Source organism: Tasmannia lanceolata, unplaced genomic scaffold (genome assembly GCF_043159265.1).
Source record: "Tasmannia lanceolata isolate RefF3 unplaced genomic scaffold, GAP_Taslan_0.1 ptg000054l, whole genome shotgun sequence".
Taxonomy (NCBI): domain Eukaryota; kingdom Viridiplantae; phylum Streptophyta; class Magnoliopsida; order Canellales; family Winteraceae; genus Tasmannia; species Tasmannia lanceolata.
In genome coordinates, this window is record NW_027518731.1 from 3,151,455 (window position 1) to 3,173,429 (window position 21,975).

At 38.8% G+C, this 21,975-nt stretch overlaps 1 protein-coding gene across 1 annotated transcript in view; it reads left to right on the forward strand.

Moving 5' to 3' along the window:
* Positions 1 to 21,975, forward strand: part of LOC143864718 (tetratricopeptide repeat (TPR)-containing protein) — a 50,360-nt gene that overhangs the window by 15,380 nt on the left and 13,005 nt on the right. Inside the window, exons 5-10 of the mRNA XM_077375503.1 lie at positions 4,020 to 4,215; positions 14,297 to 14,554; positions 15,524 to 15,670; positions 16,560 to 16,638; positions 20,513 to 20,626; positions 20,716 to 20,885. Of these exons, the coding sequence (XP_077231618.1) occupies positions 4,020 to 4,215; positions 14,297 to 14,554; positions 15,524 to 15,670; positions 16,560 to 16,638; positions 20,513 to 20,626; positions 20,716 to 20,885 (964 nt within the window). The remainder of the gene's footprint in view (positions 1 to 4,019; positions 4,216 to 14,296; positions 14,555 to 15,523; positions 15,671 to 16,559; positions 16,639 to 20,512; positions 20,627 to 20,715; positions 20,886 to 21,975) is intronic.

Here is a 21,975-nt window from a genome sequence, read left to right on the forward strand (position 1 = left end):
TTTTGTTTTCCATTCTAATCTGGATTGTTCCAACTGTTTAGGATGAAACAAAGCGACATTGATAACTCGACTTGGCTTCTTTTGGTGATTAATTGGTGTTCTGGACTCTCTTTTTGCAGTTCTTAGCCTGGGAAACATTTGACATCTTGGGTGAGCTGTCCCACGTGTATACCTAAAAATGGTATGCTGTGTCTAGGCTCAAACTTCCTTCCTGGATGGGAAATATCTAATTATCCATCCTGTGTTAAGCTGGGCAATTTTCTTTGGATAGAAGATAGGGAATTTTCCCTCTTTCTAATCATATAAGTCAACACTCTAATCATAGCATGACTGGATTAAAATAAATGATAGGAATGAGTTTCTTGTTTCAAAGATATATGCCTGTTTGGCTTTAAGGATCATGATTCAGAAATTTGTCATGGAACTCCAACCTTTAAAGGCGGGAAGACATTTTATCACGAAAATTTAGGTCGATGGAATGACCTTTGATGGCGAGATGAAGATGTTACAACTACTTATTCACTTTTGGGTGGCGAGCTTGTCCTTAGATTTATGGATTTTTTTTGTTCTTGCAGATTGAGGATAAGAATTTTTTTGAATGGTAACAAGATAAAACTGTCATAAAAGGGAAACTATCAAATAGAGTGTTTTTATCCTTCAAAAGGATCAAGTTTCTTTCCCTTATGGTTTCTTTGGTGTTTTATTCTGAGAATTATTGAAACTCACAGAGAAGTAAATATGGAAGTCATGGAGGAAGGATAATATTTATGTTAGCATTCTGCTAAATCTTTAAATGCATTTTCCATTACTTTTGATTCCTAAAGTTATAAGCCCAATGAATATTTAAGTATTTAGACCAATTGGTTTGTTAGGTGGAATGCATAAGATTATGTCTATGGTGTTGCCACTTAGAATCACGAGACCGTGGCTTTATCTTTGGGTGCCAATTTATGGCATAATTACTACTATTGAAGCTCTAAACTCGGTTAATAGGTATGGTTTAAGTGGCCTTTGACTATCTCGTCATTGTGTGAACTTTGCAGACAATGGGTTTTGGTTTGAAATGGTGAATGTGGAAGCATTGGTGTTTCGTGGTCTGATGTTTTGTCTGCAATACGTGGATGGGTTAATTATTTAAGCCTTTGTTTTTTTTTGAGGAATAGAAAATCAGTATTGGCATTCTAATTGCTTTAATTGAGGAATCCATCAAACAAAGAAATAATAGTGAAAAATCATCTCCAAGTGTGGAATAAGCATTGACAAGGAGCTTGAAACTACGATGGCCTATATTTGGGTTGCATGATCTCTCTTTCCCAATTAGATACTTTGGTCTCCCTCTAAAAGAGATTGACCTCATGGTGTGACTAGGATTAGACGGTGGAACGAATAGAGTCTAGGCTGGATTCTTGTAAATGAAAGTCTAAGCTGGATTCTTGGAAATGAAAATATCTTTCCTTCTTCATAGGACATTCTTCTTAAGGGTACCTTAGCCAACATCTCGAGGTTTTTTGTCTCCTTGTTTATAATTTCCCTTGTCAATCTGAAAAGTTAGGCAGGGATTTTCTTTGGAATGATGAGTGATGACTGTTCATATGGCTGACTCATCCCAAGTGTGCTAAATGATAACTAACTAAATGGTGGTGGAGACTCTTTCCCAGTCCCGAGGATCTTTGACCAAAATCCTTTCTACCAAATGCCACTGAAAGTCTATGGACCTCCGCATGGAGGGTGGATCTTCAAATGTTAGTCTGGATGGAATTTTTGTATGTGAGAGTTCAAAACTCCAGAGAAAGTTTTAGACATCAGTCTGGAGTTCGTTTGGCTTGTTAAGTGGTTTAGGGATGATACTCTTTTCGAGTATTATCCCAATGTATTTAGGAAGACAAAGACAAAGACTGATTTTTGACTAGAACTATGTGTTCCAGACATCGCTTTTCAAAGAGCCTCAGAAGGGATTGAATTTTCATTCGCTAATCTTCAAGAGTTTTTTATTTCCTGTGTTGCTACCAGATATAAATTTATTTTGCTATTGATAATATCTTAATATAGCAAATAGTTATGTGAAAGCGTTTAGTTCAAGTATAGGTCTCCTAGTCAAACTATGCTCTTCCCGTTTGTTTGGAACAATAAGTCATCACCTAGGGGTGTAATGTTCCTATGGCGTACCACCACTGGAAAAAAAAACCTTTTCTTTAAATGGCAGTGTCTTTTAGAAGAAATGAAAAGAAGAAACAAACTGCTCTCCGATCGATCTAATCACATGAATAGCAATACAATGCAGTGCTCACTTAAGGTGAATCAACAAAAAAACAATGGAAGTGACCATAGAGGATTTGGCGACCTTCTTTCTGGAGAGGGAGTCTGCATCCTCATTAATAGAGGGGCGAGTGGGTTGAAACATCACATGGTGCACACCCAAGTGGTTGATAATCCCTTCAAAGTATTCTATGTAGGGTGGACTCATTATCTTGGATCCTCTTGATCACTTTTGTGAATCATACTCTATGATCAGGTTATCAGAATCAATGGAAAAATCTTAATAGGTAACCAACTCAAGAAAAGAAGGATTTTCCAAACAAATGGCTGCAAATTATGTGGTCATTAGTTTGAGAATCCCATATATATTTCCTCTAGTATCTCTGATCTTCTCAAATTGTTTTTTTTTGGGCTCATTTAATGAATTATGGATGGCTTCAGTCTCAATAGTATTGGTTACTTATGGAAATGAACATGGACAATTGCAGATGCATAAGTCTTTGGTGATCCTCTTTCTTCTTGTGTTTGAGTTAATCTAGACATAAAGGATGCCTAGTCTTCTTTGGTACCTATTGCAGCCAAAACCCAAAAGGGGCTTCATCAGTTTTCAGTATATTTGAAGTCTTTGTAAGAGTTATTTATTTGGATTTATTTAAAGGAATTTCTTTTAATGTTCTATTTTGTGTTTGGGCATGAGTTTTCCCCATTGGAATTTGATTAGTGGTGCATGCCTTTCATTGGATATTTGAATTTGAATTTGCATTTATAATGGCACTGAAAAATGTAAAAGTAAAGAAATAATAAATGTGTATTGGTGATGTGGATCCAAGGACGGCGCCCTTGCGGCTGGTTTTTCAAGGGCACCCTTCAGTTTAGCATTTCTCATATATACACACACGCGTGCGCACACACACGCATACACACAAATGATCTCAGCACTCCCTTATTAGGTGACATGGATCCAAGGACGGCGCCCTTGCGGCTGGTTTTTCAAGGGCACCCTTCAGTTTGGCATTCCTCATATATACACACACGTGTGCGCACACGCACTCACACACATACACACAAATGATCTCAGCACTCCCTTATTAGGTGACATGGATCCAAGGACGGCGCCCTTGCGGCTGGTTTATCCAAGGGCACCCTTCAGTTTAGCATTCCTCATATACACACACACGCGCAAGTGATCTCAGCACTCCCTTATTCTTCAATAATAAATGTGTGTTGGTAACGTGGATCCAATGGAGGCGCCCTTGCGGCTGGTTTTTGCAAGGGTGCGCTTCAGTTTAGCATTCCTCATGTATATTATATGCAAATGATATCAGCACTCCCTTATTCTTCAATAATAAATGTGTGTTGGTGATGTGGATCCGATGAAGTCGCCCTTGCGACTCGTTTTTCAAGGGTGTCTTTCATTTAGCATTCCACACACACACACACACACACACACACACACATATATATATATATATATATATATATATATATTTGCAAATGATATCAGCACTCCCTTATTCTTCTAATCGTAATGGTCACTTTATAAAATATTTTTGATACACTGTTGATGGCGTTTTGGGAATTGTAACAACTTTTGACTCTTAGGAAAGTGTAAAATGGAGGGTTCCATTATTAAAACAATGGAATATGGATTCCATTTCTCTGTATAAATTATATTATATACGGGATGCTAACACTTTTATAACTTATAATGCTACTGGGAATAATGTGGTATTCCTTCTGACTTGTCTTATTTTCTTATGTAGAGAACAAGGAAATACTGGCCAGGTTATGTATTGTCTTTCTAAAGCAATAACAGCAGATCCAAAAGATATAAGCCTTAGGTTGGATCGCGCATCACTTTATATTGAGCTTGGGTCTTATCATAAGGCTCAAGAATCCTATGATCAAATATTAGGACTGTTTCCTGCAAATGTTGAAGCACGCATGATGGCAGCTAAGGTTTTGTTTTTATTTCTATTAAATTTTTTTTTGTAATCGCATTCTTTTCCATTGCTTATAACTTCGATTAATATGCGTCATGCACAGATTTTTTCTTATCTTCTTTCTGTGTATGTGGATGTGACATGTTGATTCTATCTTGTTCTTTTTTTATACTTTGCCTGAGCTAATAACCATGTTGTGAACTTCGTTCAAAGTAATAGTGAGCTTTTCTTATCAACTGAAAGCTAATCTTTTTCTCTGTTACAGATAGTTAAATTGGTTTGTAATTGTCAAACCCACAAGTTGTGGGTGGTTGGGGGGTTAGCACCATAATGCTGGAGTGCAACACTACAAACCTCAGCTCAAATTCTAAACATTGGCACTAGGGAAGATGGAATCAATGGGGCAAACTAGAAGGGAGCTTAGGCTATGGTTTCAATTACCGTCGAGGTTGGAGCTTGATAGAATGGGGAAAGATAAGAAGAGAAGAAAAGTGAAGAGAAGGAGAAGAGTTTGTGCGAGAATATTGTGTGTGGAACACCGCACACACGACGCATGTATTAAGGGATTTACAAAGAGAAATAAAAGAGTATAAGTACGCCCTTTATAAATAAAAGAAATAAACAAGTACAAGTATGACCTTGATACATAAACGAAATGACAAAATAGGTAATTATTAAGCTATCATAAATAAACGTGCACGCTTGAACCTTAACTCTATCACTCACCCTCAAGTTGCAGAATAGATATCTATCATACCCAGCTCGGATACAAGGTTACACATTTTGGCTTTTCCAAGGGCCTTTGTTAGGAGATTTGCCAATTGGTCTTGAGCCTTCATTTGGGTGGCAATAACTTTTGAAGCCACCTTGTCATAAATAAAGTGACAATCGAGTTTTATGTGCAATGGTAAACGCGGTTGTCTGTTTAGAAGTTTATTAGAAAGGGGAATTTAAATCCCTAACTCAGAGATAGTAAGGTGCAAATCCATAGCGCTTTACAAGTACCATTAGTCATAGCCCTATATTCTGCTTGGCAGTAGATCTAGCAACCGTATTCTGCTTCTTTCTCTTCTATGTAACCCAATTGCCACCTACAAAGACTAAATAACCGGTGATCAATATTCTATCATCAGGTGATCCCAGCCCAATCTGCATTTGTAAAGATCTCCACCTTTGAGTGATCATGATTATTGTATGCTATCCCCTTTCCCAGACTAGACTTTATATAGCAAGAAATCTTGTAACTCCTGTCAAGATTACTGATCCTAAGAGACTGCATGAACTGACTAACTATGCTGACTTCATAGGATATGTCTAGGTGAGTCATGGTCATGTAAATCGGTTTCCCATCAAGCTGATGATATATGCCTTTATTCTTAAGACTTCCACACTAAGATGATAATTTTGTTCCACAGGAGACACAACTTGTCTAGCCCCTAACATTTGAGTCTAATCTAGAAGGTCCAGAGTCTATTTTTTTTGAAAGTTGACTAGTTTCATTAATATTTAGAAAGCATTTGGGACCAGAAGTCCCATCCTGCAATACAAGATATTAACATGTTTTTGCATGGGCATACCCAAGAGTTAAGAGATAGCCAAAAAGATGAAGTACAACATTTCTTTCCGCTATTCCGTAGTATTCTCCTATCCAAATCCCATTATGATCTATCCCAAAATCAGCTACATATAGTTAAAGTGTCCTTTCAACAAGTCATAGCCAAGTTCTATACAAAGCCCCCGATGTTCTTACGTCTTGCTAAACCTACGAGCTTTGATCTCCTAACAAAAGCCTCCAAAATCAGGGGCATATGACTTCAGAAGCATCCAACCCAAAACCCTTATCACTGAATCCATTGTAAGAACCAATAGTGCGCTTTGGCCATGCATGGGTGGGCATCAACTCAACACCTCGGGTGGAAATGGCGATGAGTGGTTGTGGTGGGTGGAGTAGCAAAGTGGAGAGAGAGAGAGAGAGAGAGAGAGAGAGAGAGAGAGAGAGAGAGAGAGAGAGAGAGAGGATGTGTATCCTGATGAAACAATCTTTATCTTTTGGAGCGAGAAGAAGTAGCTCCAAAAAATAGACCCAAAAAATCAGGTTTGTTCTTTTGGATATGTTAGCAGAGTCGTAAAGAACGTGATACTGGAACAATATCCTTCCTACAGAGCGAAAAAACCGAAAATTAGTTCCGGAAAATATAGTTAAAGAACGTGCCCTTAATTACTGAATCACTTCCCCATGGCAATCTAGCAATGACAGACGGACTTAGAGTTTGGTTGTGTAGCACTGGTCGGTCATGATCCTTGATTAAGAAAGATTGGTTACAAGGAATTTTCCAGACAATAGAACTAGAAGTTCTTCTATTTTTACTTGCTCCCCCACTATGATCGAATGAGAATTGATAAGAGGCTCGTGGGATTGACGTGAGAGGGATTTTGAAAAGTGCTGATTTTCAAGAACGGGAATCTTATGATATGTTGGGAATCTCCTATGAAAATCATCAATGCCTGACATGTATCTTAATGCCTGAAAGTTGGATAGGCTCATTTCCTTACTGCTATTAGCAAAGAGCTGCATCTTGTACCTTACACCCGATGGCTAACTTTGCTTCTTGTAAAAGTATAAAAGAATAAATAACGCCTTCTCCAACAGCTGTTACAGCTTAAGCTTTTGGAGTAACTGTTGTTTCACTTGGCATCAAAGCAAAGGTCCTCGGTTCAAACCTCCTTGTTAGTAAAAATCCACATGCAATGGCCAACCCAAAAGTGGGACCGCATGTGCCACGTGTAGGCCAACCCAAAGAAAGAGGGGCCACAAGTGAGGGGAGTGTTAAAGTATAAAAGAATAAATGACGCCTTCTCCAACAGCTTAAGCTTTTGGAGTAACTGGTTGTTTCACACTTCTCATGCATTTGTATCACCATCTTATCATGCTTTTGTTGTGACCTTATAATTTGTAATTTCCAAGACTGTTATTACATCCTTGTCTGAGCCTTATAGAAAGTGCTCTTCAGAGTAATCACACACGGGATCTTATTACCCTCACTCCTAGAAAGAAGTTGCTTGGCTGTCGTTGGGTTTATATTGTCAAGGACTACTTCAGCGGGCATAATGACCACTATAAGGCCCGGTTGGTGGCGTGAGGGTTCACTCGAACCCATGATGTTCACTATCATTGCTAAGATGACTACTAATCACATATTTTGTAGATCACAATGAAGCATGAATCTCTACTCATAATGGGGAATCTCGATTCCCCGAAAATCTATTCAGAAATGGGAATCTTCTCGATTCCCCGATTTTTGGGAATCCTGATTCAGAAACGTGGGAAACATGATTCCCACTATGGGAAATTCGATTCCCACCCTATGGGAAGCATGTTTCCTATCTATGCTCCTTGTCTCCTGCTAGTCCTCTTCTTAGTATTTACATGTGAAGTTATTTAAGCACTTAAGATTTACATGTAAATAAGGGTAACCCCCATTTGAATCTATTAAAAATGGTTTCAAGACCCAAATCTAAAAGGATAAAAAGTCAACTTTCTGGTTCTAGTACAAATTTCGAAAAAAACGGGCTGGTTCAAATCTTAACTTCCAAACGATGGGGTATTTTTCCAATTTTAAAAATTCATAAATTCTATCATGTCCAAATATTATTAAATCTCAAAAGTCTGGTAAAAAATCTCATAATTTGGTTTCTAAAATTTTTTCTTGTCAGGCACTGGTCACTGCACTAATCAACAGACTGTGACCAGAGGCATTTCAGCTGAGAGTGATTTTCCTTTAAGTAAATGTTGGATCTTTTAATAAAAAGTATTTTTTAAATATTTGGTTATATTTTTTAGTAATTTTTAATTTTTTTTAAAAATATTTAACTATTAAAAAAATTCTCCGACCCTTCCCACTCCCCGCTTCCCACCTTCCTGAGAGCCTTCGCTTCCCGCTTTGGCAACCTTGGTTGATCAACATTCTTGGACTCTCCAACAACTCGATGTGAAGAATGCCTTCCTACATGGTGATTTCCATTAAGAGGTATATATGACCACCACCACTTTTCCCCCAGGTTTTCCTACCGAGGAGGGAAAAAGGTCTTGTTTGTAAGCTTCGGAAAGCTCTCTATGGTTTCAAACAATCACCAAGAGCTTGGTTTGAAAATTTGCACCACTATTCAAGCCATAGAGTATACCAAGAGCTCCTCGGATCATACATTCTTCGTTAGAAAGGGTGAGCTGATTACTATCCTTATTGCATATGTTGACGATATTGTTGTTACATGCAATGATCATCAAGAGATTGCCAAGCTAAAGCTCTACTTGAAGAAGGTTTTTGATATAGAAGATTTGTAGTAGTTGAAGTACTTTTTAGGCATTGAAGTTGTCATATCCAAGAAAGGGATCACTATATCACAACGAAAATAGACTCTAGACTAGCAGCTCAGGGCATAAATTAGGGTTTCACGTGAAAGGTTCTTCAGAAATGGGGTCATTGCAGAGGCAGGGGGACTGGTTTTGCCCTTCCTGCGCTTATCACAACTTCAAATGGAGGACAAGGTGTCGATGGTGCCCCCAGAGGAAGAAGATTTCATCACCCTCAGCCTATCGTCCTATGCTTAGGGTCTATTTTATATTTGGTGTAGAGACATGTTTCTAGGTTGCAAAGGATGGTAAGGAAGTGATGATACCTGCGATGGGGAGGACGGATGAGATCCCTCTCCATGGTTGACTGGGTGAGTCAACGAGTTAGCAACTACACATGTGCATTGGGCGTGTTGATCGGGATGAGTCAGAACCTGGTAGGGGTAGCAATGTGGCAGGGTGGGGCCGCCCCGTCCCCGCTTCGGGGATGGTCGGGAATCCTCGTCCCTACCACACAGGGAAAATCTAACCCCCGTCCCCGCGGGGAAATCTAAGATTCTTCTTCTTCTTTGAAACTAAGTTAGGGTTTTTTTCCTGATGGAAGGCAAAGCCGTGCAAACGAAATAAAAAAGAGATGCTTTTTTTATTTGAGGAGAGAAAAGGGTTTATATGGCTTATATAGGGGCCCACCTCTCAAAACAGAACATTATGTATTGAATGGTGGCAGGGCATGACGGGGCGGGGCCAGAGCCTTAACCATCCCTGCCCGTCCCCTCTTCGGGGAATTTTTTTAATCCCTTTCCCTGCCCCCGCTTAAATTGGGGAATCTCCGGACGGATCCCCATTTTTGTGGGGTTAATTACCAGCCCTAGAACCAGGATGGTTCGATGATGTGTAGCTGGTACTTCGGAAGGCTAGTGGTGGTTTGCGGTGACAACGGACCGGGGGAGACATCAAAGGAAAAATATTCAGGTGGCTGGGAAATAAGCCGGGGGGGGGGGGGATTTTTGGCAAAATTGCATGATTACCCACAATTTGTTGTGGGAAGGCAGAAAAAAAAGAAAGTTGATTTTTAGGTTCTACGTAAACCTAGCTACAAGGAGGCTCTCGGTTTTTTTCTTCAGAGTGTGGAGGCAGACTCATGGAGGGATAGAGAAAATGAGAGAGAGAGAGAGAGAGAAGAGAGAAGGGAAGAGAGAGAAAGAATTTCTCTTGTGTCTTTTTGCATTTTCTCGAGTTCCTATTGGATCTTATTCTCTTGGATTTTTTGTGGGGTTTTTCTTGTCTGTATCGTCTTGGTTGATAAGCAAGGAAAGGGTTTTGGATTTGTGGGTTTTGGGTTAATCCATTGTAATCCTTGTATATTGTTTTTCTCATAGTTGAAGATCGTGTTTCTCACTCGTGGACGTAGGTATCTTGGCCGAATCCCCTAAAATCTCAGTGTTCATCTTTTGTCTTGTGTTTTTTTTGAAAGATGACAAATTTTATTAATATTCAGATCGCAATCGGGACCAGGAGTCCCATCCTGCTTTACAGAATATTAACAAGTAGCGACCCAGGCATACCCGAGCCAATTCGAAATATTGAAACTGAAATAACCTAACCTACTACTCTCTTCCTTTCCATCACCTTTTGTCTTTACAACTCCCATAACGATTTTGTACTGTAACATCTGTAACTTTTTAAGACCTACCGGTAAAACAACTTTTCTGACATGGACCAAAGTTGCACCCTAAGCTTCTAAACTTCTAGATCTAGCGCAACCCTCCAGGAGGGACTAGTAACTAGGATATCCAGACAAGAAAGTCTAAGCGAAAGACAGAATCTCTCAAGCCATGACCTTTGAATATTGTTCTGGGAATAAGCAAATAATTTTCATTGCTATTAGACATATTAGCTAACTCGGGTGTTCGTTAACAGGATTTGCCATCTACGAATTTTATCAGTGACCTTCCATGCTTAGGATCTTTCGATGGATTCTACCCCCTCCCCTATTCCTCCTTTAAATCCTAATGCTCTGTTTGGTTGTCCATTTTGGGAGGATTGTAGGAGTTTCAAATGCTTGAGATCTTCCAAAGATCTCCCAAAAGCATGTTTGGTTGCCATTTAGAACTTTGACCACTAGACAACTTCTAGACATCATATTACATTTTATCCTACGTGGCGCCTACGTGGTGGAGATGTTCCCCCCTAATCTTCTCCCCAAATTTCATAGATCTCAAGAAGTTCTTGTCTCTCTCTCTCTCTCTCTCTCTCTCTCTCTCTCTCTCTCTCTCCCCCCCCCATTTTGCTAATGGCACCCCTACATCTTCCGCTAATTTTCTCGCGGATTGCTGCGCAACCAAACACACTCAGTCAATCTTCCACTATTCTTCTCCCAATCTAATCTTCTTATCTTCTCCCCTTTGACTTCTTCTTCTCCTAATCCCCCACCCAATTTCCAGCAACCAAACAGAGCATAACTGATCAAAACAACAATAATCCTCCTTGTAAACCTGAGCCCTCCTCATACGAGAGCTATTACTCATGCTTCGTCCCTAACTTTCTTCCCCGCCTCTTTTTCTCTAATCTCCTTTTCTTCGTTTTCTCTTTCCGCCATTGCAAGAAACATATCTTTGGTTGCTTCCAAGTTCTCGTTATAATTAATCTAAAAAATATCTCCCATTGATAAGAAATCAGCAAATTCATTTGGGACTGGTGCTTCATTCAATATTCTTCTGGATTAGCATCAACCCGCTTTTCTTTACCTTTGGGGACCCCACCAATCCTTTGAGGTTCCTCCGAGAGATGATCTTCTTTCTGCCCTACAAAGTCCGGGATAGGATCCGCCTGAGACTGGTTGATCTCCAGTTCCTTGATAATTTCTTCCCTCCTCCCATAGGCGCCGACGAGTGCGCCTTTCCTTTTCTAGTACTTTGCTAAACATGGGGAGCTCAACGAGGGGTAGGTGCAATTCCATATCACTCGTAGATTCATAGTGATTAAGATTGATCCTGGCAGAACTGGAAGAAGTTCTCTTTAGCTTAGCCCAACTCTTCTTTAGCGGACTAATTGAAGCCTCATAGGGGGTGGGAGATTTCTTCCTAGCTAGCTTTTCATTATAACGCAGATCCTTTAAAAGCTCAATATCTCCAGCCTCAAAAGAGAATTCCTGGGCACTAGGTGTATCTCCACCCCGACTCGGACCCTTTGCTGACATGGCAGGCGAAGAGATGTTATCAAAATTTCGGAGAAGCTTATGAGAGTCTTTGAGAAGTCTCCTCTTTATGTGATCCTCTTTCCTAAAAATGCCTTTCAATTTTCTTGTGAACACAGATAGACCACCTCGAGTTGCCAGCACCTGAGATTACGAAATAGTATTTTTACACGGTAGGCTACTTTTTCCTAAACGCGAGCGCTGTTCCTTAGGATTTTTACTTCCAGAATTAAATCTGTTTTTTATTTTTAGGGCTCTTTTCTCCTTAGTTGAATTTAGTATACAGCTGCCAGCGATATCTTTCCGAAGGGCCTTTCCTTTCACGCCTCGAGCTGCAACATTTAATGTATTCGGAGCTGATTTGCCTTCAGACTGATCCTACCTTCCGGATGCAACAACCACTCTGCTTTCTGACATTCTAGGCGACATGATGGATGCAGGGCCAGGCAAGGGTTTTTCAAAATTCAAACCTGGGCCCACCAGCGGCACCCTGGCCGTATCGCCAACCTCGGGATTATTGTTCGACACCATTTCCGGTGGGACTGCCCTCGCCGGAGACCGAATAACGGAACTCTGCTCAGGGCCCTCACAAACAACTAAATTATCCTTACTGCTGGACTCCCCCATTACCGACATCGCCTGACTATTAATGCTATCCTCAGTAATCACCTCAACTCCCACAGAGTAAATGCTGGATTCAACTCTTAGGTTAATGGATGAGGGGATAGACTTCCAAAGTGAAGTTAAGATCAGAGCCGAGGCGTAGGTCATACAATGATCATGATTACCCGAAAGTTGAGACTGAATCACCTGGCCCAGGTGCTGTCCAAGGGTCTCCACAGTTGTCAAAGACCATGCGTGAAGAGGGATGTCATAAAATCTGACCCTAATGGTTCTAGCACTCGTGTTATATGCCGGAAACCAGGGTTGAAGGGCATAAAGATACCCCTGCAAAGCATCGCCTCCACGCCTAAAAATGGCGGACGCTTACAACTCTGTCTCAAAGCAAAAGAGGATATCCACTGAGTTGATGGAGTAAGGCTTTGGCAGATCCTGAATGCCCTAACATTTTTTAGCCCACTCCCATACGTCTTCTAACAACCATGATCCAGTTTTCAAACTCCCAATAAGACATCTCTTAAGACTCTTCTTTCTCTCCTCCACTAGGGTAATCGGGACCACAAGTGCCAAAGGTTCTGCATGAATATCTGCTTGAGAGGGGCTGACATTAGGCTTCCAGACCATGGCCGGAGCCAGTTTGGTCTTAGGCTCCGAGCATTTTCTACAGACATCCCGCGAACCGAAGTTTTTGTATTGACATTTCATGCACATCCAATCGTTGCCATTGGAGTGCAAGTGTCTGTTAGATTCAATGGGACGATGACCAGGGATTCTTCTGGCCCCGAACTCCAACCGCCTTGTTCTAGTGTCCCTATCCTCGATGCTTCCCAGGGGCTTCGAGTGGGATCTGGGGGAAGCCCATTGGGGCCGATCCAAGTTATCTCCTTGCCCAACCAAACTTAAAGTCCTTCGACAGCAAATGTTGAGTATCCCTAGAGATTCAAATGTTTCTAAAGCGGGATATTTTGACTATAAAGTTAAAAAAATGAACTACTGTATGATCAAGGTTGGAACCACACGAGCATATAATAGGATCCCCCAGAAATCCAGAGCCAGCAGTCGCCGGAGGAAGAATCCGACGGCTTCTAAAAACATCTCTAATAGCCACCTTTTTTTTTCTATAACAGTCTCTCTCTACCAAAGCCCCTCGCCCTCAAACAACGGTCACCGGAGGAACCATGTTTCCTTCTAGTGGCTGTTTAGTGACATTGTTGAATTAGATCTCATGTTGGTTGAAGGAGAACTCTAGGTCACGGACCATCTTGTGTTTACTTTTATCTTTTCCGTTTATTTGTGCATGATCGGATTGGATATGCCCAGTGGATTTTCTCAACATATAGATTAATGCAATTGACATTATTTATGTCAATTGGCCTATATGCTTGAGCAGATTCTGTGGTAGCATGAAATCTCCATACAGCTTTTGTTTGTTGTATCTTTCAAAGCAAACTAGAGTTGACTACCGTTTTTTCAGAAATGCTAAACTGAGGATTAGAGTAATTAGACCCTATATGGGAAGTAAATTTCACTTAGTCTACATATCAACCATGGTATCATGATTCCCGAATTGTGATGTTTAATTTTCAATAGTTATGACCTGGTTGGCTAAATTTCAGCCTAGCTTGAGGGGGAATGTAACTTCTGGTTAAGTTTATGCATCTTTGCCTTTCTGAGACATTTCCTTTATTGCATGAGAAATTTTTTGTTTTTGTATATAAGGGTGTATAAAAGTGAACCGCCCTGTACCCGTGGTTTTTACTTTGTCTGCATGTGCAAATGTGTGCTGTTTTCCTTCATATCAGTGCAAATTGTTAGGAGTATGCCTTATAGAAATTAAGCCCTAGTATACTTCTCTAAGATATGACATGCAGTAGTTTTTTATTTTTAGTGTGACTAACCAGCAGTGAATTTTGTCTTGGCTTCTTTCAGATGTACCAAAAATGGGGCCAGGTTGAGCAGGCAATCAACATTCTGGAAGAATATATTAAAGATCACCAAGCAGATGCTGATTTGAGTGTAGTTAGTCTTGTAGCTTCCATGCACATGGAAAACAAATCATATATTAAAGCACTTGAGCACATTGAGAATGCACTCTCAACTTACTGCTCTGGTGAGGAATTGCCATTATATCTAACTATTAAGGCTGGAATTTGCCAAGCTCATCTTGGGAATATGGAAAAGGCCAAGGTTTGAGCCTCCTTTTTGTTTTTTATATGACTGCTATAACTAATTTGGTACCAGCACTGAATTTGCATTATTACCTTCTGCCTCTCTCGTGCTTATTTAACATTGTGATGTTGCTTGCCCAAGTGTCTCTATGTATAGATGGTGATGACATCAAAATGCTAAACTTGTGTTTGAAGAGTCATATTTTTTTAAGTATAAAACATTAAATAACGCCATCTCCAACAGCTTAAGCTTTTGGAGTAATTGGTTGCTTGACATGGTATCCGAGCAAAGGTCCTGGGTTGAAAACTCCTTGATATTAAAAATCCACATGTAATGGCCAACCCAAAAGAGGGGCCACATTTGCCTTGTGTACGGCACTACGCCAACCCTAAAATGAGGGGCCACATGTGAGGGGGAGTGTTAAAGTATAAAAGATTAAATACTGCCATCTCCAGTGGCTTACGCTTTTGGACTAATTGGTTGTTTGACAATATTTAATGCATTTCTACACATATTTTTTAGATATTCCTCAAACATTGCTAGCATTCATCCTTGATCATGCATTTACTTTCATGCGTTGCTGATTGCTTATGTTCTTGCGTGCTCAAGTGTGTCTACATTTTGATGATTAAGGACGTGAATATCTTAAAAATGATTGAAGAATTGGATTTTACTAAACAAGTGACTGAAGAATTGGATTTAAGGAAAACACTTTGAAAACGGGATTCCTTATTGAAAATAAAATCGGGAGTGACATCACCGTTGATGCCACCCTTTTCAAAGTGTATTTATTGCTTTTATGGGGATTTGAGCCTCCTACTTTGTCTTCTAGTGGACGTGGCACTAGTGGTTGATGCCCGTTTTTTTTCCCACAAAATGGGGTCCCGTTTTCCTAGCAGTGCTCTAGATTTAATATTGGATATTACTGCTGCATTGGTTTGTGAATGCTTTTTTCATTGTTAATGAACACTTCCAAATGTTTTCCAGATTCTCTTCACGGATTTGAAAATGGAGAAAGTTGAAGATCATGGGGACTTATTTATTGAAGTTGCGGATTCTTTTTTGAATCTTGGGCATTATGAATCTGCATTGAAGTATTATGTTATTTTAGAGGGGACTTCTGGACATGCCAATGTAAGGTGAATTCAGCATGTTTATTTTCTTTATGTTCCCCCTGAGGTGATAATATCACATAAATTATTGGAGATTTTCATCATTAGTAACCACAAACTTTTCTTTTTTAAAGTAGATTAATTTGTTCATTAAGGTCCATTTCTACATTTTTTTTGATGAAATCTATTATGCATATGTAGATAATAGACTGGTCAACACTGTCTTTTCGAAATGAAATCTGTTATGCATGGGTAGACAATAGAGAAGTCAACAGTCTCTTCTCGAAGTTGGTCTTTGTCTCAGATTTCCCATCGTAGGTGCTGCTTGTTGGATTATTCTTTAAGTTCATGCTAGGTATATCTGTTTGCCACAAAGCAAGATGTTTAGTGGATTATTTTTCAGATGACCTTGAAGCAACATATTATAGTATAACTGTCCATCTCCTTTCCTCTCATTTTCTTGATGGGAGAGGCAAGAGAATGTGAGGCATATATACTTCAAGACCTGCAGTGCTCACCTTTTTTTTTTTCCTAAATTAGGAGAGCCTCCAAAAGAACCGTTTTTCGAATGGAAAGAACCCTTTTTGTGAGGTTTTATGATGGCCATAGGGCCAATCACTCTTATATGGTTCTAATCTGTGGTGACCCACAAGATCAATGGTCCCAATCACTGGACCCACATGGCTAGTGTATTTTGGGCTCACGACTAGAGAAACTAAGCCTGTTTACTCAGCCAGGCTTAGTGATACTTCTGTATTTTTTTTTGAAAATTAATACCTCTTTAATTTTTGGCAAAGGTATTTCTTTTTTAGTTTCCTTTTTTATTGTATTTATGAATTTTAGGATTTTTTTCGAACTTCTAAAAATTTACCATGTTACTTAAAAGTTTGGTGCATTTCAACTTTGTCCAGGGCCTTTTACATATAAAGATCGCTCAGTGTTATTTATCTTTGAAGGAAAGATCAAAAGCTATTCCATTTTTCTATAAAGGTATTTTCCATTTAGTGACTGAGTCAACTTAGTTACTGCATTTGATGTTTTTGGACATGGTCTGCTCATTGCTGGAATTGGAAACGATTCTGATGGTTATAAATTTAAGCAAAATTGATTTCCTTTAATTTTATTTAAATGTATAACCATCGGAATCATATGTGGCAATAAACATTGTAGTTTGTACGGACTGTATGTATGCCAGTAGCTGTTTAAATGGGTTTTGTCGGAACGCGGTTTTGTGTTCTCTTAATTAGGTTCTGTAAATTCAACCATTGATTTTCATGTAACAAGTGTAGGGGAAAACCGATCTTCATTTGGAGGGTTTATAGTATTTTCCTTCTCCATTTGTGCATCATTTGTGTATGAAGTGTTTAATCCTGGTAGATGATAATGGACAGTAATCAAGATGATAAACATTGTAGTTTGTACAGTAATCAAGATGATAAGCATTGAATTTACAAAATCTCTTAATTAGGTTGTGTAAATTCAACCATTGACTTTCATGTAATGAGTGTAGGGGAAAACCGATCTTCATTTAGAGGGTGTATGGTATTTTCCTTCTCCATTTGTGCATCATTTGCGTATGATGTGTTTAATCCTAGTAGATGATAATGGATGGTAATCAAGATGATAAAATTAATTTCCGTTAATTTTATTTAAATGTTTAACCATCGGAATCATATGTGGCAATAAACATTGTAGTTTGTATGGACTGTATGCTAGTAACTGTTTAAAAGGGTTTTCCCCATCCTCGCATACTCTCTAATAATAGGAACGCGGTTTTGTGTTCTCTTAATTAGATTGTGTAAATTCAACCATTGACTTTCATGTAACGAGTGTAGGGGAAAAACGATCTTCATTTGGAGGGTGTATAGTATTTTCCTTTCCTTTTTACTTGTTGTGGTTATGTTATGTTCACACATATGCAGCTATCCATACAGGGATCTTTCTCTTGCAATAATGTTTCCTAGCCTTTCTTTGTTCTCCCTATTGTTCAATAACTATTGAAGTCTTGTTGTGGAGACTATCTGATTTTATGTTCTGCAATTTTCCACAGTGGAGAAACTGGCAACATTGTGAAAGGATTTTTTGAATTAATTTACGGTGTCAATGTGAGCTATTATTTGACTTATATTGTTCAGCAGTCTCTGGATCCTTCTTCTCGGGTATGATGCTCCAGGGAGTGGAGTGTCGAACGATGTTCCTCTGAGTTATCTGTGTTTGCGTTCCTTGATCAGTAATTAATCTATCATGGTGCTTCACTTGCATTATCATCTTGATTACTTTCCATTATCATCTACCAGGATTAAACACTTCATACACAATACCATCTTGGTTTTGTAATCAATCAGTGCGAGTTACCACCTCATCACCTAAAGGATCATCTGATAACGTCTTATATGTCATGGTGGTCAATATTGTGCGAATAGATTGGTTATATTTAACGAACTGTTCTTGTTCCATGCATGTAACACGCACGGATAATACAAATAACAACAATATATAAAAACATGAATCATAGTATACTTTCTCCAAAAATTAACATATGTGCAAACATCAATATGGAATGACTAAATGGCCATGCAAATGTTTATTAGCAGTTTTAGGTTCATGAACCTTCATCTATTTTAATGAAATAATTTTATGAGTGACAATCTTAGGGCTTCTATTAATTGGGGAGAGCTTTTTCACATTAAACACTTGGTATTTTAAAGTACCTTTTGGGCATTGAGATAGCAGGATCCAATAGAGGGAATCATTATTTTCGCAACACAATGATGTTCTTGACTTGCTTTGTGAGGCTGGTAAATTCGGGTGCAACCACTTTATACTCCAACGGAACAACAACATTGGCTTCATAGGTGGGAATGAACTTCTTAGAAGATGGGGTGATCTATTAGAGGGTTGTTTGTTTGTATTTATTTTCAAAAGGCGGATGGGGCCAAAATGCGGCCAAAGCAAATCCTAGTTGACTCCGGGTGACACGATTGAGTACTTGGTTGATGCGGTGAGTACTTGGTTGACACGGTCATAACTCGGGCTTTTGCACTGTGCTTAGTTGGTCAATTTGCTCGTGCTTCTTAGGATTCTCATCTTCAAACCATCCATAGAATTTTTAATGAACCTTAGAGCTTCTCCTATGTAGGTTTCTTATAATATGAGAATGTGCATTTGCTTGTGAAAACTTCCTGTAATGCAGATTATAAAAACTTATGTGTGGATATTCCACTGCTGTCTAAGTCATTCTTGCCACTTTAACAAGCAAGAAGCAAGCAATAGTCAACATGTGAAATGATTTGGTCGAGGATTCTATTGATTTAATTGGATTCTCAATGGAGTCCAATGAAATTATAATCTGATAATCAGATTGACGCTTGCCACTTCAAGGGAAAAGAAAAGGTGAAGGGGTGGATTCTCCGCCATTTTATCCGAATTGCACACATGTGGGTGAGATGTAGGAAGGACAAAAAGATGATCAATTAGAGAATGTTATTACAAAAAATACACTTGAATTACATATATATGAATAATACATTGCCCTGTTGGAAAGCGTTGTCGTCATTGGATCAGATCATGTCGTCGTGCATCTATGCAAGCTTTGGGACCTTTGTTAGTGACCTACCCCATGGTCATCGGGATCTTTGCTGCAGAAATGACATTGTCAAAAATTATGGCGGTCCGCTAGAGTGCCGGGAATGAGATGAAAATGATAAATAAAAAGACTAAGGTTAAAATGAGGTGGCTTATAAGTTCATCTTAGAACGATCTAATGAGATCCTTTTACCTGAAGAGGGAAGGCCTTTATAGAGGCAAAACCTTGTGTGTTGTCGCCTCTAACACGAGGCTTGAGGTGTTAGGAAAGCCTGTGTCACCTGAATGCAACCCACATTATTGGCAAGGAGTTTCCTTCTCTTGAGAATTGATGGCAGCGGGTTGGAGATGAGTGGGCCAGATGCAAATCGATCTCAAGGGCCTCTTCTAGTCCTCAATGTGTCAATTACAAGAAGAGAAGAGGAAGGAGCTAGGCCTAGCAATTGGGTTTGTACACATACATAGATTTTGATAAGCTTCCCAATGGAAATGTGGGCCCATAGCTCAAAACGGAGAGAAAATGGTGGACCCTCGTCTAAAGGATGCCTATGGTTCTTCATGCCCATGACTAGTTTTTTACATTCGTAAACACATTACTTCTAATTTTGTATCACGACTTCATGAGAGCGTGAAGCCCATCAAGGTTGATTCCCACTTTGTTAGGGAGGTGGCTGTGAAAAAGATAACTATGCCATATTATATCTTGGAGATCAAACTTCCAGACATTCTCACAAAGGCACTTGGCAAAGGAAGGCTTTATTGTCTTTTTCTAAGTTAGGCATGATGGATATCTATTCACCAGCTTGAGGAGAGTGTTGATAAGTAAATATTAACTACCTTTTCCCTAAATTATGATTTCTTCTTTTCGTCGTCTTGTTCTATTTCATCTCCAGTGCATCCCATTAACCTCCATGGCCGCTTTTAAGAACCTTGTTGAAGATTATATGATGTCTCCTAGTCCTTGGTTGCTTTTAAAAAACTTTCGCCAAACTAATATTTGAACTTCATTCACCTCTTTTGTTCATTTTAAAGTCCAACATGACTGTTCTCAAATATCAGTTCCTCTACTATTATTTTGATTCTCATGTAAAGGAACGCCATTTTAAAAACTGTTCAAGGAAAGCTAGAGCGGCGTAATTAACTTTTAGTCCGTTACCAATGCTTTTGCAATTTTAGAACTGATTTTTATTCATCTCAGCTTCATATTTAGCTACTAAATTTTTTTTAGTAGTCCTAGAAAGATTGCATCATTTTGAAGCTAACATATTTGTCCATCCAGCTTTATATTCAATGAAGGACAGCGTTGATACTCGTGTGACTCTTGCTTCTCTTCTTGTTGAAGAGGGAAAACAAGATGAAGCCATTTCCTTGTTATCTCCTCCTAAAAATTTAGGTATGTTGTTTTGAAGTTTTATATTTTGTTGGAACTTTAATGATTTTTATCAAAGAAGCTGTTTCTTTCTTTGCCATTTCTTTTTCCAGAATCAGCAACCGACTCACATTCTGTGGGACCTACATCATGGTGGCTAAGCGGAAAAGTTAGGATGCAACTTGCCCAAATATATCATTCTAAAGGCATGCTTGAGGACTTTGTTGATGCAATTTTTTCATCTGTTCGTGAGACTTTGTTTATTGAAAGCATGAACCAAAAGGTAATTGTACTGGGGAGATCATTATTAAGATTGATAGGTTTTTCACCGCCCTCTTTTCTCTCTCTCTCTCTCTCTCTCTCTCTCTCTCTCTCTTGTTACAACTTTGATCAAATATTATTTCATGTGTAATTTCTGGAAAATGTTAAGCATAGAAAAAATTTGACAGATTCATTAAAGTGCTGCTTTATCATATTCATTACAGTGCTCCTTCATTATATTCCTTACAGTGCTGCTTCCAATTTTAGCCAGTTTCCTATTTGTAGTCAACTACAGTTATTGAGAGAAAAGCTAAACTCTATATATAAACCATGGAAAGTCGATTGCTTCATGAACACTAACAGATCAAAATTATGTTGTAAATCACGAAATACCCATTCATTGACCAGGAACAAGTGTTTTTGTCATGCTCTTACATGAGTGGGGATGCAAACAAAAACGTTGCAGTCATTTCGTGTTGGTTTCAGTGGAATTTAAAACTATGTTGAGGATGTTGCTCCTCAAAACGTCGATATTATGTGGAATTGGATCAAAGTGGATGGTCTTCCCAAAATTTTTTGATCGAGGACAATCTTGAAGCACCCTTTATGCTGATTGTAGCCCCAATAAGAGGCATATTTGCTCATTTATTTCGATGTTATTTAGTTTTTAGGATTTTTATTTCCATGCTATTAGTTTTAGGGCTTTTATTTTCGATTTTATTTAGAGTTAGGGTATTTATTTATTTTCGATGGAATTTTATTTCAATTGCCTATGTATAAGCCTCATGTATTAGAGATTATTAGTTTTTGATGATTAACTAGATGCAGATTTTGGCAGGCAAGTAAAATAGTTACTCGACATGATGGCAGCCCATGGAAGTGTGGTCCTCACCGGAACAGTGTATGAGCAATATTGAATTAATCTAATCAAGCATGAATAACAATACTACATTTTATGTGTAAATAAAAAGAAAGATAATCCGATTAAAAAAAAATTACTAATTCCATTAAAAAATAAAAAAGAAAGATAATTAATATGTAATTTAAGTTACATTTATTTTTTTGAGCAATATTGAATTAATTTTATCAAGCATGAGTAGCAATGCTACATT